The 23928-nt window shown below is 51.6% G+C and overlaps 1 protein-coding gene across 4 annotated transcripts in view; it reads left to right on the top strand.

The window, feature by feature from the left end:
• The window catches only part of RAP1A (RAP1A, member of RAS oncogene family), a 46409-nt gene extending 30332 nt beyond the window's left edge, over positions 1 to 16077 (top strand). For all 4 annotated transcript variants that reach the window (XM_054395892.1, XM_054395890.1, XM_054395891.1 and 1 more), the window contains 5 exons: positions 322 to 378; positions 2905 to 3045; positions 6690 to 6833; positions 12849 to 12964; positions 15325 to 16077. In XM_054395892.1, the coding sequence (XP_054251867.1) occupies positions 322 to 378; positions 2905 to 3045; positions 6690 to 6833; positions 12849 to 12935 (429 nt within the window). In that variant the 3' untranslated portion in view covers positions 12936 to 12964; positions 15325 to 16077. The remainder of the gene's footprint in view (positions 1 to 321; positions 379 to 2904; positions 3046 to 6689; positions 6834 to 12848; positions 12965 to 15324) is intronic.
• Positions 16078 to 23928: the final 7851 nt, after the last annotated feature.

Here is a 23928-nt window from a genome sequence, read left to right as displayed (position 1 = left end):
AAAAGGAAGCTGAAGGTCCTTTTGATTTGTAAGAGTGGATTTTTATCTCACTTAAGCTGAGATGTTTACAATGAGCTGCTCATTTAAGCCTTTATAATCAGCAGAGCCCTAGGGCCATCAATGAGCTGACCCAAATGCCTGGGCTTGGGGTGTGATCAATCCTCTAACAGCAGGGCCTCTGGCAGTGCTGGGGAAGTGCAGGTGCCTGGCTTGCTTTGAGAGGCTTTTGTGGCAGAAGTGAAAGCTCAGCTGAGATTCCTCTTGCCTGACCCATTTCTGACACTTTTAACAGCTTTTGTCTCTTCCTTTTTCTTTCCCCAGCAAGTGGAAGTAGACTGCCAACAGTGTATGCTTGAAATCCTCGATACAGCAGGGACAGTAAGTACAAGCTCTTGTTCTAGCTGCTGTGCAGTTCCCTTCTTCAGAATGAGACGAGGTGTTGAGAGTTCAACTTGTGTAATGATCCTGCCCAAGCAAAACCAACAGATCAGCTGCAGTCATTTAAACAGATTTTGTCCAATGACCCAAACCCCACTGCAGTGAGTGAGCCTCCTGCAGCCCTGCCAGCAACTTCAGCCTCTTCCCCAGCTGCTGTCCTGGTGCTGGGACACCAAGGTTGGTGCATCCTGTGCCATTCAGCTCTTCTCTGCCATCCACCCTCATCTTGCTGTCACCATACTGACAGGGTAGACAGTTTTTCAGGTTAATTTTGCAAGTGGCCAGAATCACAGGATTGTTTAGGTTGGGCAAGCCCTCTAAGCTCATCCAGTCCAACCATCAACCCAACACCACCATGGCCTCTAAACCATGTCCCCAAGTGCCAAGGCCACACGTTTCTGCAACCCCTTCAGGGATGGGAACTCCACCACCTCCCTGGGCAACCAATTCCATAGGTCAGACACAGCTTGAAGCCACCTCCAGGCAGTGCCCAGGGATCATCTCCCAGCACTTCACATCAGCCTACCTGGGAATGGTTCCATCAGTAAAGGTTTTGTACCTTTCAAGGACTGTTCCTGTAGCAGGTGGCACCTCCCTGGCACTGCTGTGTGCTGCTTTGGGAGCCCTCTGTTGACCCTCCAGCCTGAGAGCAGCCAGGGCCATGCAGTGACTGCCTTGGTCTCAGCAGTGTCACTGCCATGCAGAGTCCTCTCACTGAGTAAACAGAGCCTGTGATGGCTGAGTGCACATCACAGGGCAAGGACATGCTCCCTGAAGTTAGTTTGATGTAGAAAGCTTTGAAAATGATCAACAGCAATGTGAAGGCGTGGAAGCAGAAATCATTGTTCCAGGGCTCTGGTAAAGCCTCTTTCACAGGCCTGGACAAAGGCAGCTCTGAGCTGGGGCAGCGTTTCCAGCCTGCTCTGCATTTCCCTGCATTGAAGCTTTAAGCCACTTTCATGCTAGAGGTGAGGATAGAAAACTTTGTGTTCAGAGGTGAGCAGGCAGGGCCTGCCCACGCAGTGCTGCTCACACTGGGGGTGACTGTGGGACACCCAGGTCCATTTCACTGACCTGCTAGAGGAGGAACTGACTTGCCAGGCCAGATCTGGGGCAGCTGGTTTGATGGCAGACTTGTGCTTGACACCACAGTAGAAAAGAAATGGATCATAGAATGGTAGGGGATGGAAGGGACCTCTGGAGATCGAGTCCAACCCCCCTGCTAAAGCAGGGTCACCTAGGGCAGCTCACACAGGAACACAGCCAGGTGGATTTTGAAAGGTTCCAGAGAGAAAGATTCCACAACCAATCTGGGAGCCTGCTGCAGGGCTCCAGCACCTTCACAGTAAAGAAGTTTTTCCTCATGTTAAGGTGGAACCTCCTGTCTTCTAGCTTGTACCCCTGGTTCCTTATGCTGTCACTGGGCACCACTGAAGAGAGACTGGCACTGCATCCAGTTCTGGAGCCTTCAACACAAGAAGGACATGGACCTGATGGAGCAGGTCCAGAGGAGGGCCATGAAAATGATCAGGGGCCTGGAACACCTCTGCTGTGAGGACAGGTTGAGGGAGCTGGAGCTGTTCAGCTTGGAGAAGGCTCCAGGGAGACCTAATGTGGCTTTCCAGTGCCTGAGGGGGAGGCTAGAAGAAGGCTGCAGAGGGACTGTTTGCAAATGCCTGCAGTGATAGGATGAGGGACAATGACTTGAAACTAGAGGAGGTTTAGATTGGATGTGAGGAACAAGTTCTGCACCGTGAGGGTGGTGGAACACTGCAACAGGTTGCCCAGGGAGGTAGTTGAGACCCCATTCTGAAGATACTCAAGGTCAAGCTTGACAAGGCTCTGAGCAACATGATTTGGTGGAAGATGTCCCTGATGAGTGCAGGGGCATTGGAGTGGATGACCTTTGAAGGTCCCTTCCAACCCAAACCATTCTGTGGTCCTGATGGCCACCCCTCGGATATTTAGATCAAATCCCCTCTCAGCCTTCTCTTCTCCAGACTAAACAGCCCCAGGGCTCTCAGCCTTTCTTCCCAGGAGAGATGTTCAAGTCCCTTCATCATCCTCATAGCTCTCACTTGGACTACCTCCAGTGGATCACCACAAAGACCACCACAAACTATTTCAGCCAAACCTTCTTAGCATCTCATGTTGAAATTCTCTGTGTGTGCGTGTTATATTTTTGAGTCTTAACTGCAGGTAGATTTTTATTGCTGCTCTTAGTTATTTTTTTTCCCCAATTTTTTCAAGAAGCCTTTTTCTCTATTAGGATAGAGGGTAAAAAAAAAAAAAAAAAGAGGAAAGAGAATTATTGATGCTTTAATTAACTTTGCATGCTGCAGTGGGTAAAAAATGTCAGTGCCTGCTGTACCAAGGCTTTGTTGTGTCTCCATTACAACACAAGGCTGTAAATGTTCATTAGCTGCATTCACTGGCTAATTACTTCTTCAAATTGTTTGATTCCAGGAGCAATTCACAGCAATGAGGGATCTCTACATGAAGAATGGCCAAGGGTTTGCACTAGTATATTCCATAACAGCACAGTCCACCTTCAACGACCTACAGGACCTGCGGGAGCAGATCCTACGAGTTAAGGACACTGAAGATGTGAGTGGAAATTGTTTGTTTGGTTGTTTCATTCTGCAAAAGGTTCACATTTTTGGGGCTGTTCAGCCTGTGGAGTAAAAGAAGGCTCCAGGCAGACCTTAGAACAGCCCTCCAGTGCCTGAAGAGGGCTATAGGAGAGCTGGGCAGGGACTTTGGACAAAGGCTGGGAGTGACAGGATGAGGGCAAAGGCTTTGAGCTGGAGATGGAGACTGGAGATTAGGAAGAAATTCTTGGCAGTGAGGGTGGGGTGGCACTGAAACAGGTTGCCCAGGGAGGTCTTGGATGCCCTCTCCCTGGAGGTGTTCAAGGCCAGGCTGCTGCAGAAATAATTTCTGGGTGCTAGGATAAGAGGGAATGGAGTGAAGCTTGAGGAAGGGAGGTTGAGACTGGAGATGAGGAAGACATTCTTTCCAGTGAGGGTGGGGAGACACTGGAACAAGTTGCCCAAGGAGGTCATGGAATCATTTAGGTTAGAAAAGGCTCCTGGGATCATCAAGTCCAATCACTGAGCCTGCTTTACAGAGTTCACCCCTAAACCATAACCCCAAACAGCACATCTAAATGACCTTTAACCACATCCAGGGGTGATGACTCAGCCACCTCCCTGGACATCCTGCTCCAATGTCTGACCACTCTTTTCTGTGGAAAAATCACTGAATGTTACTTTATTTTCCTGTCTCTGTGTGAGGGCAGTGTCTGGGGAGGTGGGATGGGAGCCTCCTCAGTCACCTCCACTCCAGCTCTGCTCATTAGGTGTCGTTGGCCTGGCTCTTGTTGTGTGGAGCTGGCATTTGGCAGAGTCTGCAAGCCAGAGGAGCTCACCCAGTTGTGTGTATGGATTGATAAAAGGACTCTGGAGGAGGCTTGGCTGGTGACACCAGGTTGTGACCTTGTCCTAGACCCTTGCTTGGCAAGGTTGGGACTTGGGTTGTGTCGATCCCACTTTAAACTAAGGGAAGATGACATGAAAGGTGGTTTGCATTGTCCTGTGTGACAGAGCAAAAGCACTTACTGTGTTTCCAGCCCTGGGTGCTGTAACTGGAGCTTCCTGGTGAGTTTGAATTTCTAAGCACATGGCCCAGGGGAGGCTGCTGGTGGCTTTTGCTGTGGTTGCCACGTGGCTGTGGAGATGTGTGGGAACTGTCTCTGCAGGCTGCCTCCAAGAGAAGCTGAAATTAATTCTTTTTTTGCCTAACAGTTGGTAATGTCTTCAGGGCTTTGCCCTGAGGAGTGTGAAAGTAGTGCCTGGGTTTTCCCTTCTGACAGCTCAGAGCTGTCCCCTGCCCTGGGTGCCCATTGCCTTGGGGTTGTGTTGGTGGCAGAGCAGTGAAAGCAGCTGCAGCCTCTCCTCCCAGCCCTGTTCTGTGGCTGGGGGAGTGGAGCAGGTCGGTGGAGAGGGCTGGGGCAGGTCTTTAGGCCAAATCCTAGGTCAGTTCTGTGCATTGTTTGTAAATTGCTGTTCAGGAAAGTGCTCTGAGCCATGAGTGTGAGGGGTGGGACGAGCAGAGCCTGCAGCTCTGGGGCTGAGGGCAAGCTCCCAGGCTGCTGCTTTCTCTTGGATCTTCATTGTCCCACAGCCTGATTGCCTTGTTCTGAATGGCTTAGGTTCCCTCCTTGGTTTAACAAGCTGAGCTTCTATTTATGCAAAACTGATTTTCATTTTGGGAGGGGTGATGCTCACCCAGCTCCCTGCTTAGCACAGATGCTTTACTGGCTGGGGCTGGAGCCCAGCAGCTCACTCAGCAGCAGGGGAACGTGCACTGTAAGCTGCTCAGGTTCAGCAGCCACCAGAGGCTGCTGCTTTGGGCTTTCTTCAGTGATGTGATTGAATGATGAAAGTGCTTTTCTTCATTTTGGGTTGGAGGATGTTACTTGTTGAAGCCTGACAAACCTTCTGCACGTTGACACCATGCTCTGCTGAGCTAGGGAAATGCTCTCCTTCCTGTCTGCAGTGGCAGAAGGTGTCTTTAAAAGTGCTTAAACCATCTGTGGCTAACAAGTTTCAATTCCAGTCTCCTCCACGAAGCAGGAAATGATCAAAAGTTGGTTGTTCATCAAACTCCACTTCTGGCTCTGTGAGAAACAAATGACCACCTGTTGAAATAACCTTACCCAGCTTCACGTTTCTCAGCCCTCCACCCAGCCAAGGATCACTTTTTGTTACAAGGGCCTGTGGTGATAGGATGAGAGGCTTGAAACTAGAGAAGAGCAGGTTTAGATTGGGTGTTAGGAACAAGTTCTGCACCATCAGGGTCATGGAACACTGCAACAGGTTGCCCAGGGAGGTAGTTGAGACTCCATCCCTGGAGATCTTCAAGGCTCAACAAGGCTCTGAGCAAGCTGATTTGGTGGAGGATGTCCCTGCTGACTGCAGGGGGCTTGAACTGGATGACCTTGGGAGCTGGGGTTTGCAGCCTGGAGAACACTTCAGGGGGACCTTGGAGCTGCCTGTCAGTACCTGAAGGGATTCTACAGGAAGGCTGCGGAAGGACTTTTTGTGAGGGTGTCTAGAGACAGGCCAAGGGGGAATGGTTTGAAGCTGAGGGAGAGCAGGGATAGACTGGAGCTTAGGGAGAAGTTCTTCACTATGAGGGTGGTGAGACTCTGGAATAGGCTGTCCAGGGAGGTTGTGGGTGTCTCCTTCCTGGGAGTGTTCAGGGCCAGGTTGGATGAAGCCTGGAGCAGCTGAGTCTAGTTGAGAGGTGTCCCTGCCCATGGTGGGCAGGTTGGAGTGGATGATCTCTGACTTTCCTTCCACCCTAAGCCATTCTATGATCTGTCAGATGCCTGTTGTCAAAACAAACATCAGAATGATCAATAACCCTCAGTTCTCAGGCATAGAAACTCCTGAGCTGTGTCCCAGTGTCCAACCTGGCTTTGAAAACCTGATGGCTGGGTGCTCCAGCTGCATGGTCCTGGGGCTGTGTTTCCCCCTCATCATCTTGTAGGGGTGGAAGTGGCACCTCTTCCAATCCCTGACCACACTTGCAGCAAAGAAACTTTTCCTAACTTCCAACCTAAACCTCCCCTGGTGTGGCTTGAGGCCATTTCCTCTCATCCTATCACTAATTACTTAAGAGACCAACCCCAGGGAGCTGTGTTCAGGGAGTTGTGGAGAGCAATGAGGTCTCCCCTCAGCCTCCTTTTCACCAGGCTGAACACCCCCTGCTCCCTCAGCCTCTCCTCATAGCAGAGGGGCTCCAGCCCCCTGATCATTTTGGTGGCTCTCCTCTGGACCCACTGCATCAGGTCCATGTCCCTTCTGTCAGCTCACAGAATCATAGACTCATAGAATCAACCAGGTTGGAAAAGCCCTCAGAGCTCATCAAGTCCAACCTATCACCCAGCACCTCATGACTAACTAAACCATGGCTTCAAGTGCCACATCCAATTCTTTTTTGAACACCTCCAGGGACAGTGACTCCACCACCTCCCTGGGCAGCACATTCCAATGGGGTTGGGGTTTTGGTTTTTTGGTTCCTCAGGGAAAATGCCTCAACTCCTGGTTTTTACTGAGGGTTTTTTTCATGCTGTCTGTCTTGTCCTTGTTTTGCTGTCTCCTCAGATGCCTTTCTAAGCTGTAGCACTCCAGTCCATGCTGTCTGCTAACTGCTGCCCCTCTTGTTGCTTGTCTCCCCTACAGGTTCCAATGATCCTGGTGGGCAATAAATGTGACCTGGAGGAGGAGCGTGTGGTCGGCAAAGAGCAGGGTCAGAACCTAGCCAGACAGTGGTGTAACTGTGCCTTCCTAGAATCCTCTGCAAAGTCTAAAATCAACGTTAATGAGGTAACTCAGCACCTCTGGCCTGGGCCTTCCTGCTTCAGCACCACTGCCACGCTCCCCCAGCAGGAGCAGTCCTTCCTACAGGCCGTAACGGGGAGGATTCAGGGCCAGGCTGACACTCAGCCTGAGGAAGGTTTGGGCTGCAGCCTCTTCAGCTGCTGCTTTCTGGTGGTTCTGAGGGGATCTGCTCCCTTTCCTCTCCAAAGGGTGGGGGACTTCACAAGTGGCTTTCTACAGGCTGTGTCAGAGGACGTGAACAGCAGAGGGTCCTCAGTGAGGCCCTTTCAGTGGGTGGCTCTTGGCTTAGATCAACTTTCTGGCCAGACTCCTTTTTCAAGGTAGCTGCTGCTGCTCTTCAGAGTGTGGGTCATGCCCCAGTGTTTTCCTTGCCATCTTGTGCAGTGCTGGCTGGGGGTTCAGAGTCTTTGCTTTTCCTTTTCTTTTCCTTTTCAGCTTTTCTGCTGCTGGGAGTCTTTGCTTTCCCTTTCCTTTGCTTTCCCTTTCCTTTGCTTTCCCTTTCCTTTGCTTTCCCTTTCCTTTGCTTTCCCTTTCCTTTGCTTTCCCTTTCCTTTGCTTTCCCTTCCCTTCCCTTTCCTTTGCTTTCCCTTTCCCTTTCCCTTTCCCTTTCCCTTTCCCTTTCCCTTTCCCTTTCCCTTTCCCTTTCCCTTTCCCTTTCCCTTTCCCTTTCCCTTTCCTTCCCTTTCCCTTTCCCTTTCCCTTTCCCTTTCCTTTCCCTTTCCCTTTCCCTTTCCCTTTCCCTTTCCCTTTCCCTTTCCCTTTCCCTTTCCCTTTCCCTTTCCCTTTCCCTTCTGCATCTGGCTGCTCAGGCAGACACCCCCTCACAGTCCTCCTCTGGAGGCTGTGTCCAAACATCCCTGTGTCTGAACGGGGCCTTCAGGCCTTTGCAGTGCTGCTGCTGCTTCTGGAGGCCATAGAATCATCGAATTTTTGGGGTTAGAAGAGACCCTTAAGATCATCAAGTCCTACCTTCAACCCAACACCACCATGGTGATCAAACCCTGTCCCCAAATGCCATGTCCACACATTTCTTGAACACCTCCAGGGATGGTGACTCCACCACCTCCCTGGGCAGGGAGCTCTGCTCCACATCAGGCACCAAGTTTTTATTATCTGACTGTGACAGAGAGCAGGTTTCCAGCCACAAAAGCTAAGGTGACCCCATTGAGCATGGCTGGTTTGGTGCCAGGAGATAACTGGGGCTGTTTAGGAGGCTGTGTGATAAACAGGGGCAGCAGGATCTTGGCCTGGACCCAGTGCTGAGTTGGCAGCTGCTGGGACATGTGCAGCACTGCACCGCTGCAGCTGAGAGGGCAGAGAGCTCCTGGCTGCAGGAATTGCAGCTTCTGAGGCTGGGATGAGCCTGGCTGCAGGAATTGCAGCTCCTGAGGCTGGGATTAGCCTGGCTGCAGCCTGCTCTAATCTGACCTGGTAAATATAGCTCCTGAGCCAGACTGCTGCCAGGAGGGAGGGCTCTGTGTGTGTGTGTCTGAGCTGCAGTGAAACCATGGCTGTTAATGGAGAAACTGTTGGCTCAGGCATGGAAGGATCACCACAGGGTATAACAAACTCTGGTTTGTTTGTATTTCCACAGTTTGTGGCAGGGACTGACCTCTCCTTAGCCAAAGGTGCCTGAAAGCTCTCCCAGGAGCTGTGGGAAAGGGAATTCTCTGCAGGCAAGCACTGGGCTGGCCTGGGGCAAACACACAGCCCTGGTTTACATACAGCCAGCCCTACTGTGTGAACCCTCTGCCTGCATCTTTCCCTCTCCTGTCTGTCTGCTGCCTCCAGTGAGCCTCAGATCACAGAGAGGAAAATTACTATTTGGAGGATTAGTTTTTGGGTTTATGTGATCTTCATTTTCTGGTTTCCTGCCAGGTGTTTAGTTAGGAAAAGCATAAAAGCTGAGGAAATCAGAAGGAAGAAACACCACGAAGTAAGCAGCTCACTGCAGTGGTGATTTGGTTGTTCTGCTGGCTCACAGACTGGGGAAGCATTTGCATTATTCTGGCCTTTGGTTTTGCCCTTTTAGCTACTTTGGAACCTCTAACTTTGTTAAAATCTAGGCTAAAGGCTCAGAGATATCTGTGTGCCTTTCCTGGCAGTGAAGCAAACCTTCCAGATGATTCTGTGACTCTATGTTTACAAGGGCCTGTAAGTGGTAGGATGAGCAGCAATGGTTTGAAATTAGAGGAGATTTAAATTGCATGTTAGGAACAAGTTCTGCACCATGAGGGTGGTGGAATACTGCAACAGGTTGCCCAGGGAGGTAGTTGAGGCCCCATCCCTGGCTCTGAGCAGCCTGATCCAGTGGAGGGTGTCCCTGCTGAGTGCAGGGAGGGTTGGACTGGATGACCTTTGGAGGTCCCTTCTGACCAAGCTATTCTATGATCCTATAAGGAACTTTGAATCCAGAGTCAGTCTCAGCTGCAGCACTCCAGATGTCTCTCTGGTGAGCTATGTGATGCTCTTGATCCACACAGTCTTAGGGAGAGTTGTGCTGCAGAAGCCTTGTTGCAGACTGCTGTTCTTACACTCAGCACTAGCACTCAAATGAGCTAACTTCAGGTTCTTTTTTCTTTTCTTTTTGTCAGAGGGATTTTTTTTTTTTTCCCCTCTGTGTTAGTCCTGGGAAGGTGCAAGGGGTCACTTCAAGCCATTCCAGGGTTTCATTTGCCAAAGCAGAGCTGGTTGGTGCCTGCAGAAATTCAACCTCTCCTGCACATCATAATCCCATTCAGTCATCTTGCCTCTTGTTTATAAAGGCTTAGCTCCTGAAAGCTGATTTACAGCAGCACAGGAGATGCCACTTATTAGTTGGCTTCTGCTACAGAAAACATTTCTCTCTCTCAGCTGCACACTTTGGAAGGGCTTGGAGAGTCCAAACTCTTACTTCTACCTGAGGCTGGCAGTAGAAACCAGCAGCAGTAAGCTCCACTGAGGGAGCAGCAGCTCAAAGGCTGTTAGAAAATATTTCACTTGGGAGCTGCACCTTCATCTCATCCTTGTTCATGGAGGTAGCAGCCAAAAAAACCATAGGAAAGATCTCACTTGACAGCTTGGTAAAGCCTCCACCATGTTCATTTCATCTTTGTTCAGGGAGGTAGCAGCCAAAAAAACCAATCTTCACATTTCCAGGTGTTGCAATTTATTATAAACTGCTGCTTTGTCTCCTGAATTTCTTTGGAATCAACAAGAATTTGTGAGCTGTCAGCCACTCCAGGAAGGACAAAAAAAAAAAAAAAAAACCCAACAAGAAAAAGTAAACAGGGGCAAGGGTGGAGCCTCCTGAAGGTTTAAATGTTTTCTCCTCAGTGCTGTGACCCAGCTCCAAGCATTTTTGCACAGCTCATTTTGCTATAAATGGTTTGAGGATTGCTGGGAAAACAACTCACAGCAGAAGTGCTCACAAGCAGCTCCACTCTGCAGCTGAAAGAGGCCCCTGTGCTCCTCTCCTGCTGGAAGTGCCTGAGTGCAGGGCAGATGTTTTGCTTCTTCTTGCTAATTTGTATTAATAGACTGAAAAGATTGGACCAGGCAGGAAGGTGAAAGATTTGTTTGGCAAGGAGGAGAGTTAAGAGTGCTCCCCATGACTGAAGGTCACTTTGGAGAGGGGGAAAGCTCAGGAGAAGGGCTGCTTGTCCCTGCAGTGAGAACAGCAACAGCCCAGGTTGCACCAGGGAGAAGATGATCCTTTTGTCATTCCCGGTTTTCCCCTCCTTTTCCAAAGCAAAGGATTTGTTGCCATTTCCTTGATGTGCTCTTTGAAACCTTTGGCCATACATAACCTAAAGGAGAAAGCTGTGCAGGACAGGAGCTCACAGCTCATGCATTCTGCTCTCTCCCTCTCGGCTCCCTCTCTCTGCTCTCCCTCCCTCTCTCTCTGCTCCCTCCCTCTCTCTGCTCCCTCTCTCTCTCTGCTCTCTCCCTCCCTCTCTCTCTGCTCTCCCCCTCCCTCTCTCTCTCTGCTCTCTCCCTCTCTCTCTCTCTGCTCTCTCCCTCCCTCTCTCTCTCTGCTCTCTCCCTCCCTCTCTCTCTGCTCCCTCCTCTCTCCTCTCCCTCCCTCTCTCTGCTCCCTCTCCTCTCTGCTCCCTCTCTCCTCTGCTCCCTCCTCTCTCTGCTCTCCTCCCTCTCTCCTCTGCTCTCTCCCTCCCTCTCTCTCTCTCCCTCTCTCCCTCTCTGCTCTCTCCCTCCCTCCCTCTCTGCTCTCTCCCTCTCCCTCCCTCTCTGCTCTCTCCCCTCCCTCTCTCCTGCTCTCTCCCCTCCCTCCTCTCTCTGCTCTCTCCCTCCTCTCTCTGCTCTCCCCCCTCCCTCTCTCCTCTCTCCCTCCTCCCTCTCTCTGCTCTCTCCCTCCCTCCCTCTCTCTGCTCTCTCCCTCCCTCCCTCTCTCTGCTCTCTCCCTCCCTCCCTCTCTCTGCTCTCTCCCTCCCTCTCTCTCTCTGCTCTCCCCTCCCTCCTCTCTCTGCTCTCTCCCTCCCTCTCTCCTCTGCTCTCTCCCTCCCTCCTCTCCTCTCTCCCTCTCTGCTCTCTCCCTCTCTGCTCTCCTCCCTCTCTGCCTCTCCCTCTCGCTCCCTCTCTCTGCTCTCCCTCCCTCTCTCTCTGCTCCCTCCCTCTCTCTGCTCCCTCTCCTCTCTCTGCTCCCTCCCTCTCTCTGCTCCCTCTCCTCTCTCTGCTCTCTCCCTCCCTCTCTCTCTGCTCCCTCCCTCTCTCTCTGCTCTCCCCCTCCCTCTCTCTCTCTGCTCTCCCCCTCCCTCTCTCTCTCTGCTCTCCCTCCCTCTCTCTGCTCTCCCTCCCTCTCTCTGCTCTCCCTCCCTCTCTCTGCTCTCTCCCTCCCTCTCTCTGCTCTCTCCCTCCCTCTCTCTGCTCCCTCCCTCTCTCTCTCTGCTCTCTCCCTCCCTCTCTCTCTCTGCTCTCTCCCTCCCTCTCTCTCTGCTCCCTCTCTCTCTGCTCCCTCTCTCTCTGCTCCCTCTCTCTGCTCCCTCTCTCTGCTCCCTCTCTCTGCTCCCTCTCTCTCTGCTCCCTCTCTCTCTGCTCCCTCTCTCTCTGCTCCCTCCCTCTCTCTCTCTGCTCTCTCCCTCTCTCTCTCTGCTCTCTCCCTCTCTCTCTCTGCTCTCTCCCTCCCTCTCTGCTCTCTCCCTCTCTCCCTCTCTGCTCTCTCCCTCTCTCCCTCTCTGCTCTCTCCCTCTCCCTCCCTCTCTGCTCTCTCCCTCTCCCTCTCTCTCTGCTCTCTCCCCCTCCCTCTCTCTCTCTGCTCTCTCCCCCTCCCTCTCTCTCTCTGCTCTCTCCCTCTCTCTCTCTGCTCTCCCTCCCTCCCTCTCTCTGCTCTCCCTCCCTCCCTCTCTCTGCTCTCTCCCTCCCTCTCTCTCTCTGCTCTCTCCCTCCCTCTCTCTGCTCTCTCCCTCTCTGCTCTCTCCCTCTCTGCTCTCTCCCTCTCTGCTCTCTCCCTCTCTGCTCTCTCCCTCTCTGCTCTCTCTCTCTCTGCTCTCTCTCTCTCTGCTCTCTCCCTCTCTGCTCTCTCTCTGCTCTCTCCCTCTCTCTCTCTCTCTCCCTCTCTCTCTGCTCCCTCTCTCTCTGCTCTCTCCCTCTCTGCTCTCTCCCTCTCTGCTCTCTCCCTCTCTGCTCTCTCCCTCTCTCTCTGCTCTCTCCCTCTCTCTCTGCTCTCTCCCTCTCTCTCTGCTCTCTCCCTCCCTCTCTCTCTCTGCTCTCTCCCTCCCTCTCTCTCTCTGCTCTCTCCCTCCCTCTCTCTCTCTGCTCTCTCCCTCTCAGAGTCTCTCTCTGCTCTCTCCCTCTCTCTCTCTGCTCTCTCCCTCTCTCTCTGCTCTCTCCCTCTCTCTCTCTGCTCTCTTTGTTCCTTGGTCTGAGTGCATGCAAATGTTTCATTGCATTGATGAGCCTGCAGCCACCAGGGCAGGGTTATCAGCTTGCCAACCTGCCTGAGCTTTTAACATTTGCATAGTATTTTATCACTTGGATTTCTCAGTTTGTGTTTTTCATTTTCAGATCTTTTATGACCTGGTCAGACAGATAAATAGAAAAACACCAGTGGAAAAGAAGAAGCCTAAAAAGAAATCATGTCTGCTGCTTTAGACTCCCAGTGTGCAGCAGCTCTGAGCCAGGTAAGAGAGGGCTGAATTCCACCCACAGCTCAGCAGCAGGAGCTGCTCCCAGCAGAGAGGACTTGCTCCCTTCCTTCCACTCCTCTTCTTCCTCCCTGCTCCCAGATATAAAATCCTGCACTTGTTGGACTTCAAGAAGTCAGTTGTGCTGACTGACCTGGCAGAGATAATCTGCTTCCCTGCCTTTCTCCTCTGCCTTGGGTTGATGAATGCAACAGAGCAGGAACTTCCTTTTCACTCTTGCAGGTTCTCCCTCTGCCTTGTGACACCACAGCTCAGTTTTGCTTCCTTTTTCTCTTCTGCTGAAATCCATCTGTGTAACTTCTGCTGCTGCTGCAGCTCAGTCCTAGGAGCAGAGGAGACAACAGCAAATCAGTTTGGGTGGGGAGATGGAGATCAATAGCACAGAAATCAAGAGCTGCCTACCAAAAAAAAAGGCAACAATAACAACATTAAAAAAAAAAAAAACCCAAAACAAAACAGAAACAAGAAACCACCCCAAGGTTGGAGACAGCTATAAATAATCTTCCTGTGTATCTTGGCAGGGTGCTCTGTGTGCTTACAGCTGTTCTGTTGCACTCCTGAGAGGAAAGCTGCATTTCTGTAGCTTCAGTTTTTGGTACAGAAACATCAGCCAGGCTGCCCCAGGCCTGGCAGAGTGTTGGCACAGGAGTGGTGCTGCTCAGCACCATGCAGAGACAGGGGTGGGTGGGAGGTCAGAGGCCCACCTTGGCCCAAGGAAGTGAGAAATGGTCAGAAGACAGACAGATGGTCCAGAGGGTGGCTGTGGTGCACAGGCTATCAGCTTCTGATCATTTCAGTGCACATCAGAAGCTTTGTCTCCCTCAGTTTCATAAAGAGGTGGAGTGTAGCTGGCAAAGCAACTCAGGTGCCCCCATCCTGCAGGGTTTAAGACAAAACTGCTGTTAATAGAAGGATTTGGGGGCTGAATTCTGCAAGCAGGTGGCTCTGCCTTCTGCCAGGTCTGGTGTTCATGCTGTGGGTGGCCATTGGTGTAGCTTAGGTGTGCCTGAGTGGAGCTGTGCAGGTCACCTGGCCTCCAGTGTCTTGTGCTTCAGGGGTGGATCTCTCTTACCCTGAGCTTTGCTTGCCAGAACAGAACAGCTTAGGGTTGTGGGAAGCAATGGCTTAAGGAAGAGAAATTGAAGAGCAAGGCTCAGGTGGCTTTTCCTGTTCCTCAGGTGATGCATCTCAGTTTAGTTGGTCTGGTCTCAGGCAGGAGGACTTCTTGGAGGTGGCTTTCCCCACCCAGGGAGGACTCTCTGTGGCTCTGACCTCACCTCCTGCCCAGGATCTGTGCTGCAGAGCCCAGCAGCAGTATGCCAGCAGCTGCTAAAGGAGTTCTCCAGTCACTGAGGAGGCTTCTCCTAACCTTGACTTCAACCTATGCCCCCAAATCTGCTCTAGATGGTCAAAATATTGCACAGTGTGTCCTGCATTGCTGGTAAATCTCTCCCCAGTTCCTTGCATGCTAGAGCTGGAGTAGGACTCAGGGAGGTCTCCAACTCAGTAGACTTTAAGAGCATCCCAGAGACACCAAGGATGAAGTCTCCCTCCCATAAATGGTTCCTCTCTTGCTGAATTCAGTATCCACTTGCAGGCTGCCTGTCTGGGAGAGCAGACAAGTTGGGAGCTGGCTGTGGTTATCACAGCAGGAGGTCAGGGTGGTGACTGCCACTGCTCTGCTGCCCTCCTGATAAAGCAAGAACCCTTTCCTTAGAGCTTCCAAAGCCTCTTTTCTTTCTGCACCTCTGAACTTGGGGTGGGTAGGAGCCAAGCTCATGCTGGGGAAGATAAACTCTTCCTGCTGAGATGCTGTGTTTGTGTGGGCAGCTCTCGGGGGAAGCTTCCAGATCACTCATGGCCAGGAGGAGAAACTTTCCAGAGGAGGTCACAGAGATGATCAGAGGGCTGGAGAACCTCCTGAGAGAGTTGGGGTTGTTCAGCCTGGAGAAGAGAAGGCTCCAGGGAGACCTTAGGGCTGCCTTCCAGTACCTGAAGGGGCTCCAGGAGAGCTGGGGAGGGACTTTTGACAAGGGCTGGGAGTGAGAGGATGAGGGACAACGGACTGAAGCTGGAAGAGAGGAGGCTGAGACTGAAGATGAGGAAGGAATTCTTTAGAGTGAGGGTTGGGAGACACTGGAACAGGTTGCCCAGGGAGGTTGTGGCTGCCCTCTCCCTGGAGATGTTCAAGGCCAGGTTGGATGAGGCCTTGAGCAGCCTGGGCTGGTGGGAGGTGTCCCTGCCCATGGCAGGGCAGTTGGAACTGGATGATCTTTAAGGTCCCTTCCAACCCAACCCATTCTGTGATTCTATGAATGTTGTCTCCCTCTCTCTAGATCACAGGAATGAAGAACTGTTGCCTCAATGGAAAGTGCCAGCATCCCCCCACTTCAAAACCTTATGGAAATTAAGACCATATCTGAAGAAGCTTCTCCTGTTTTGATATCCTCTGGGAAGAGTTTAGCTCTTAAAATGGTTTGCACACAGTCCCTGGGGAAAAAAAAATAAAAAGAGAGAGAGAAAGAAAAAGAAAGAAAGAGAAAGAAAGAGAGAAAGAAAAAAAGAAAGAAAATTATTTTGTGTCTATCTCTTGGAAATCTAAGACCATAATACTCCTCCTTTGCAATAGCAATTAACAGATGTGAAAACAAACCTGATTGACTCTAGCTTGTGATCATCCAGAGGAGCATGGATGCATTGCAGATGTTAGCTACTGCTACCATAATTCCAGTTCCATATTGACCCTTTTATCATCCTTTCCCCCCACCAAGCACTAAAAACTCTCCCACTGTTATGTTTTCTATCTATAACCAGAGATATATTATCTGAAGTTCCCCTTCTTGAACTCACTGCAACAAATAACTTTTTTTTTTTTTTGTGTGTGTGTGTGGGGTGGATATTGAGTCATTGACTTCATTTTTTTTTTTTTAATTTAAAGGTTACAGAATCTCATTCTTTTCCTTCTGCCATTATATTCTAATGAGAAATATTTGTGCTTTCAGGGGGGGGAGGGAAGGATCTTTTATAGGAAAACAAAACAAAAATACCCAACCTGGGATAACTGATTTCTATGGCTTTAAAAGCAAAAAAAAAAAAAAATTAAATATATATATATATATAAAAAAAATATACTAAACCAACTCTAATATTGCTTCTTGTGTTTTACTGTCACAGATTAAATTACAGCTTTTATGAATGATTAAATTTTAGTACATTTTCAGTTTGTTTCTGTGTTTTTGTTATGGTTTCCAGGCTTTGGTTTTCCAGGGGTTTGGGGTTTTTTTTTTGTTGGTTTTTTTTGTTTTTCTCCCATGTTTTCTGAATTCCTCTTCCATTTGGCTGGATCCAGTTCTCTGTTCTAAGCAGTCCCAGCAGCCTGCTGTTGTCCCAGTGCCATCTCTTCACTCCCCACTGAAGCACAGCAGGCTCCTCCCAAGCAGCCTTTGGACCTTCTCCTGACTGGTTGAAGATTGGACTCAGCTGAAAATGCTTCCCTCTGGGCAATTCTTTTTGTATCTACAAGTTTGCTTTCATCCTGTAGCGAGGTCTGACTTCTCCTCTGACCTTTGCTTGCACACCACTGTGTACTTTGGGGTGGAATCCCTGGGTTTTGACAGTGCCACCCACTGGGCAGCAGCCCAAAACCATCTCTCCTGGTCAGCACCTGGATGCAGAGCTTGGAAGTTGGTTCTGTTTCAAGGCAGTTTCCACACAGCAAATGTCAGCTGAAAGCTGACAAACATCCCCATCTGCAGTCAGCTGAGGGGACTTGTTGGTCCAATTTTTGGGTTTGTTTGGGTTGGTTTTAGATACCTGTTGGCTTTATTTTTTAACCCCCCCTGTTGGCTTTGTCAAGTTGAAAAGGAGCAGGGTGTGAAGAGAGCCACTGGTGCTTGGCTTCCGCCCTCCTGTCTGTATGCAACTACCAGAAACCACCTTTGGAACCTCGGGGCCTGAATCCCATCCTGGGTGTGATGCTGCTGGGATTCCTGCAGTGCTGGAGGACTTGCTCCTGCGTTGCTTCTGTTGCTAAGTGAGAGGAGAAAATGTATCTTCACAGTGGAGAAAAGCCAGGCCAGACTTTGTCCTGCTTGTCCAAACACCATAGCTGGAGACCAAGTTTGGTCCTGGAGCCTTTGTGTGGTTTTGGCAGCAAGCAGGGGAAGAAATTGCTAGAAAGAGCTTTTTCTAAACCTGTGTTAAGCAGCTGTTGGCTGATGCAGAGCTCTTCTTAAGTGCAGCCCAAACAAGACTGGATGCAAACATTTGGATGCTGCTGATGTGACAACATTCAAACATCTGCCTACTTACAAGCTGCTAGGACAAATGGAGTTCCTGAGCTGGTTGTCTTCAACCTTCCTATGTGCTTCCTTTTTCAGGAGGAGCAGGAGCATGGGCTTGCAGGTTGGTTACCTTTGCTAAATGTACAAATATTTTAGTAATAAAGGAATTTTCATCTACCTGCTGCTGGCTGGCTTGTCTCTTCTCTGCAAACACAACCACAGCCTTTGTTCTAGCTACAGGGAGCTTTGTTCTCAGCTCACAGCAGGAGAGGGATCTTGCCTTCACTCCAAGAAGGACATTGAGGGGTTGGAGTGGGTCCAGAGAAGAGCAATGAAGCTGGGGAAGGGTCTGGAGAACAGGGCTGGAGAGGAGCAGCTGAGGGACTGGGGGTGTTCAGCTTGGAGAAGAGGAGGCTGAGGGAGACCTCATTGCTCTCTGCAACTCCCTAAGAGGAGGCTGGAGCCAGGTGGGGGTTGGGCTCTTCTCCCTAGTAACAAGTGACAGGACAAGAGGAAAAGGCCTCCAGCTGCAGCAGGGCACGTTTGGGTTGGACATTAGAAGAAACTTCTTCACTGGAAGGTTTCTCAAAGGCTGGAACAGGCTGCCATAGAGGTGGTTGAAGGATCCCTGGAGGTGTTCCAGTACCTCAGAGATGTGCTGAGGGCCATGGCTTAGCACCAGCCTTGGTAGAGTTAGAGAAGGATGAGAAAGGTCTTACCCAAGCAAAAGCATTCTGTCACTCCAAGAGCTTTACCCCTGCCAGCAGAGCTGATGTGTGTGGGGCTGGAGCTGCTTTCCTACATCTCTGCAGCATCTCCCAGTCCAGCCCTTCCCATGGTGACACTGGTGGGACTGGTGAAGGTTAAGTCCAGTGGCAGTTTTTGCCTGTAGCAGGGGCTGCCTAGAGCACATCAGAGCCTGCTCCTGAGCACCAAGCAGAGGTGTGGGTGTCTGAGGGGTACCCGATGGTGACTGCACCCTGAGCTCCCCAGGGAACCTCTGCTCTGCTCACCCATCTCCTGCCCAGCTGGCTCCATGGGGAGGCAGGAGGGGCAGCCTGGGTTCCTGAATAAGTAGTAAACTTGGTGGAAATGATGGAGCAAGAAGCGGAAGGGTAGTGGAGACTCTTCCCCTGCTCGTTTGCCACTAGATGGGGATGTGGGAAAGCGTCAGGGGCTGGGGTGGGGAAGGCTCTCGGTGGTGGCATCGCAGCAGAGCAAGAACCCTTCAGAGGGTGAAGCCCTGGCTGCTGCTCCAGGCTCCTCAGAGCCCTCCCCTTTGTGTCTGACACGACGAGTTCGTTTTCTTCCTGGATTAGATTTTTTTTTTTTTAATGGACTTTAGCACAGAATCTCCACTTCTGCCCATGGAGCCTTCAGCAGATGCTGCTGCCTGGGTTTGTGCCCAAGGAGAGGTTGTCCTGCAGTGCTCTGGTGTTTAATGGTTAGAAAGGAGTTCATAGGCTCACAGGCTGTTAGGGGTTGGAAGGGACCTTCGAAGACCATCAAGTCCAACCCCCCCTGCCAGAGCAGGACCATAGAATTCATCACAGGTCACACAGGAGCACATCCAGATGGGTCTTGAAAGTCTCCAGAGAAGGAGACTCCACAACCTCTCTGGGCAGCCTGCTCCAGTGCTCTGTGAGCCTCACAGTGCAGAAGTTCCTCCTCATGTTGAGCTGAAACCTCCTGTGCTGTAGTTTATATCCATTGCCCCTTGTCCTGTCACAGCCTGTCCCCTCCCTCTTGACACTCAGCCCTCAGATATTTATAAACATTGATGAAATCCCCTCTCAGTCTTCTCTTCTCCAGTCTAAAAAGCCCCAGGGTAGCCTAATGAAAAGGTAAAATGAACACAGACACACAGACACACCCCCCCCAGCAGAACTCATTTCATGTTTCTGCCTGTGAGCAGCACCCAACCAAACACAGGAACTCAGTGAAATTCCAGTGAAGCCTCCCAGTCCCCTCATCCATCCAGCTCCTATCCACATGGATTTGGCACAGCCTCAGCTGGGGTGATTCACTGCTGTCTCTGCAGCCAGCCTGCTCCTCAACCTCTCCACCTCTATTTACCTCTCTATTTTTGGTGTTATCTGAGGGCTATTTTAAATCCTCTCCTCCCATCCAGTGTGGGTTGGTGGAACAGCCAGGAGCTGCCCAGTGATGCCCTGCCTTGCTGGAGAGCTGCCAGGTCCAGTTTTGATTTGATCCAAACATGGCAGTGAAGCAGAAGCTGTGGAGGAGGTGTTGCATTGTCCTTGGAGCCAGCTGGTTGCCTCCAAGCTGGAGAGACCTTCTTCTATGAGGACAGACTGAGAGAGTTGGGGTTGTTCAGTTTGGAGAAGAGAAGGCTCTGAGGAGACCTTCTTGTGGCCTTCCAGGATCTGAAGGGGGCTACAAGAAAGCTGGGGAGGGACTTTTTAGGGTGTCAGGGAGTGGTAGGACTGGGGGGAATGGAACAAAAATAGAAATGGGTAGATTCAGATTGGATGTTAGGAAGAAATTCTTCCCCATGAGGGTGGTGAGAGACTGGCACAGGTTGCCCAGGGAGGTGGTGGAAGCCTCATCCCTGGAGGTTTATGCAGCCAGGCTGGATGTGGCTGTGAGCAACCTGCTGTAGTGTGAGGTGTCCCTGCCCATGGCAGGGGGGTTGGAACTGGCTGAGTCTTGGGGTCCCTTCCAACCCTGACAATTCTATGATCCTGCATATTGCACAGTGTGGATGTGTGAGGTCTCCAGCAGTGACATGAGACATTTAAGGTTAAGTTCAGAGTTAATCTTTGCAACATCCCCCAAACTAAAGAATGTTTTCTTCATTTTGCCAGGAACAGGCACTGAAGAAGGGAAACTGGATTTTGGAGGGGAGCAGGCACTGTGCAGTAAATGGCCAGGCAGATGCTGGACAGATCTCCTCACTGCTTCCTTCTGCAGTGACCATTCTGTGTCCTGGTTTTTGGCTGCAGTGTGGTCTGCCCAGCATGGGGCAGAGCCTGCCCCTGGTCTTCCTGGAAAGCAAACCCCAACCTGAGAGATGAGGGCTGTGCAGGAGCAGTGAGAGGAGCTGCTCTGGAAGGTGCATCATGAAGCTGCATCACAAAACCAAGAAATGCCCAGCAGCAAACCCAGCACTTGGCTGAGCTTGCTGCCTGTGGGGATTTCCTGGACCTTCAGCCTGGATTTGTTACCAGTGGTGGCACTTGACAGCCAAGGGCTTGGGCAGCAGGTTGTGGTGGCTTCCTTCACCCACCACTCACCTGGAGTTCCCCTTCCACGAGGAGCAGCTCCTGCCTGTGCCTCGCAGAGGTCCCTGCTCTGCCAGGGCCGTGCAGGAATCTCCTGCCCATGCTCAGAGCTGGGGACAGGCAGCTTTGGCCAGCAAGTGCCCTCTGAGCTCCCAGCCTGGGGCAGCTCAGTGCAGAGCCTCAAGCCAGCTCTAGAAACAGACTAATGAGAGGCTCTGCCAGGGCTAATTAGCCATGCTGCAGGTTCCCAGTAGCCCTGGCACAGGGCTGTGCCTCCGTGGCTGCTCCGGGCTGAGGCCAGGCTCTTGCCTTTAGCTCTGCTGCTGCCTAATCCCAGTGTTGGAAAACAGTGTTTGGATCATCCTGGGAATGCCACCATTTCTCCCTCACTTTGCAAGGAAGTTGCACAGCAGGAAACTTGGCTCTCTTCCTTGTGCTTGTTCCTTCCAGCAGCCAGCAGAGGCCAGAGCAGTGAGTGACCCCCTGTGATCCACATTGCCCTGGACCCTCTGTCCCTCTTCTCCAACGGGATGCACCTTGGAGAGAGCAGCAGTGGAGGGAGATGAAATTATTTGTCAGGGATTTTGGACAAGTCAGTGACAGAGCTGGAACTGCAGCCTTGTGCTGGTGTCTGAGGTGCCAGTCCTGCTGGTGTGGCCATGCCAGCTCCTGACTGAATCCAGACTGCAACTTCGGGTGCTGATTTCACCACCTCCCTTTGGACCCTGATTTCACCACCTCCCTTTGGACCCTGATTTCACCTCCCTTTGGATCCTGATTTTACCTCCCTCTGGATCCTGATTTCACCACCTCCCTTTGGATCCTGATTTCACCACCTCCCTTTGGATCCTGATTTCACCACCTCCCTTTGGATCCTAATTTCATCTCTCTTTGGATCCTGATTTTACCTCCCTCTGGCTCTTGATTTCAGCTCCCTTTGGGTCCTGATTTCACCTCTTTCCTTTGGATCCTGATTTCACCATCTCCCCTTGGATCCTGATTTCACCACCTCCCTTTGGATCTTGATTTTACCTCCCTTTGGGTCTTAATTTCACCTCCCTTTGGATCCTGATTTTACCTCCCTTTGGGTCCTGTTTTTACCAGTCCCAAGCCTGAGCTCAAGCACCCCTGGCATTTTCTTTGGGTGGTACCCACATGGAAAGCCAAAAGCCAGTTCCCCCCTACCCCCCCTTTCCCTGGCATGTCATGACAGCCCAGGGGGTGAATAAGGATCCTGTTTGTGCTGCCCAGGGAGGATGCTCTGGGCACTGGCAGCGAGCCCATGCAGTGCCCACGGGGCCGGCTGCGGCACGTGGGCTGCGGCAGCAGCAGGACTGGCACGGCCAGCAGCTGCTCCCCCCTGCCACGGCCCAGCATCCAGCAACAAAGGACAAATTCATCGGGCCCAGGGTGGCTCTGGGGGCCGAGCACACAGGGGCATTATGGAGCTGGGTGAGGCAGCAGTGGGCAGCCCCTGGCCGCGGGCAGTGGGTGACGACCACTTCGTGCTGCAGGGGGCCAGCACTGCCGCGGGCTCCAGGGATTAATTTCCATGGAGCACTGTTCTGCAGGCAAGAAACCTGAGACCCCCACCCCAGGTGTCCTTCAGAGTGGCCTCACAGAGAGAGCAGCAGCACCACCAGGAGCTGAGCTCTCAGCAAAACGCAAGTTGGTAACTGTTGCCTTTTCCCCCTCCCACAACTGAAACAGAAATCAAGATTCTTGCAACCCTTTGTGAGGGAGGGGTGGTGGAGCTGAGTGAAAGCTGCTCTGCTGCCCTGTCCTAGCCAGGTTGTCACAAATCTTGGGACAAATTGACTTCAGACACCTCCTGCCTCTGCTCAGCCTTCCCCATGGTCTGTCTGGTGAGGCTGCAGCTTGAATCCTGGTTCAGTTTTGGGTCCTTCACTCCAAGAAGGACATTGAGGGGCTGGAGGGGTTGAGAGAAGGGCAAGGAAGCTGGGGAAGGTCTGCAGAACAGGGCTGGAGAGGAGCAGCTGAGGGAACTGGGATTTAGTCTGGAGGAAGCTGGGGGGAGACCTCCTTGCTCTCTACAGCTCCCTGAAAGGAGGTTGGAGTGAGGTGGGGGTCAGTCTGTTCTCCTTAGTATCAGGTGATAGAATGGGAGGAAATGGCCTGAAATTGCATCAGGGGAGGTTCAGGTTAGAGAGGAGGAAAAAATTTCTGTGCTGCAAGAGTGGTCAGGGATTGGAACAGGCTGCCCAGGGAGGTGGTGGAGTCCCCATCCCTGAGAGTGGCCATGGCACTTTGGGACATGGTTGAGTGACCATGGTGGGGTTGGGTCGACAGCAGATCTTAGAGACCTCTTCCAGCCCACACAATTCTCTGATCCTCTCTGTGGCTGTAACATTTTGAGGGCTGTGGCCATCCAGCATCCTGTGCCCATTCTTCATTGCCAGTGAGCAGTGTCAAGCTGCTGTGTCAGTTTGGCTTAAATCCACAGGGGGGGGGGGGGGAAGGGCTGGGTTGATGGGAAGCAGTTTAGGTTATTAAATATGACTGCTGAGGAGCCCCTGCAGGATAATCCTGTGTGTGATAAATGATGTTTGAAATGAGGGAGCCCTGATCCTGGGGACTGGTCATGGTTAATCTGCAGGAGCAGGGAAAGGCAGAGCCCTGGGCAGCAAAGGGCAGAGGCTGGGCTTGGAGGAACCAAGAGCTAAACCTGTGACAGAGCCCTGAGTGTCACAGCAAAGAGAAACTGAACTGGAGATCTTCCTGTGAGGCAGCAGAGCCACCCCCTCTGTACTTGTGGGTTTCTCTCCTGGAACCTGCACCTTGGTGACTGATTCTTCATGTTGGCTTGTGCAGAAATCTGGCCAGAAACCAAAGTGGCAAAGAGAAGCTGCTTGTTTTCTGAAATCCTATTAGAAACATAGCTGAATTCCCAAGAAAACGTCCATCTTCTGCAGGGCTCCAGCACAGGGAGGTATTTATTTCCCCTGTCAGCCCATCACAGGCTCTAATGGAGCAAAGGAGAAGATGTTTTGCTGCCCTTGGAGCGAAGTTTTCTGATCTAAAGGTCTTGATTTGGGGCTGACAGGAAAATCCACTCAGGCCCCTGATGCAAGAGGAGGATAAAAGCACCCAGCAGCCCCAGCTGCCTCGTGCCCACAGGTCACTCTGGGGCTGGGAGGCTGTGTCCAGAGGGCACAAACCTGGTCCCCGGGGAGTTTCTAGTTTTGTCATCAGCTGGGACTTGCACCTTTCAGTGCCCTTTCCCAGCTGAAAAGCCTGCCCCTAAAAAGGGAAGGAAAAATCAGGAGAGGCAGGACTTGATGTGGCCCTGAGCAACCTGATCTAGCTGGAGATGTCCCTGCTGAGTGCAGGGGAGTTGGGCAAGATGACCTTTGAGAGTCCCTCCCAACCCATTCCATGGTTCTGTGGCCTG

The sequence above is a fragment of the Indicator indicator genome, chromosome 35 (assembly GCF_027791375.1).
Source record: "Indicator indicator isolate 239-I01 chromosome 35, UM_Iind_1.1, whole genome shotgun sequence".
In the NCBI taxonomy this organism is placed as follows: domain Eukaryota; kingdom Metazoa; phylum Chordata; class Aves; order Piciformes; family Indicatoridae; genus Indicator; species Indicator indicator.
The sequence above is the reverse complement of the archived record's forward strand: the minus strand, read 5'-3'. Positions and strand labels throughout refer to the sequence as shown.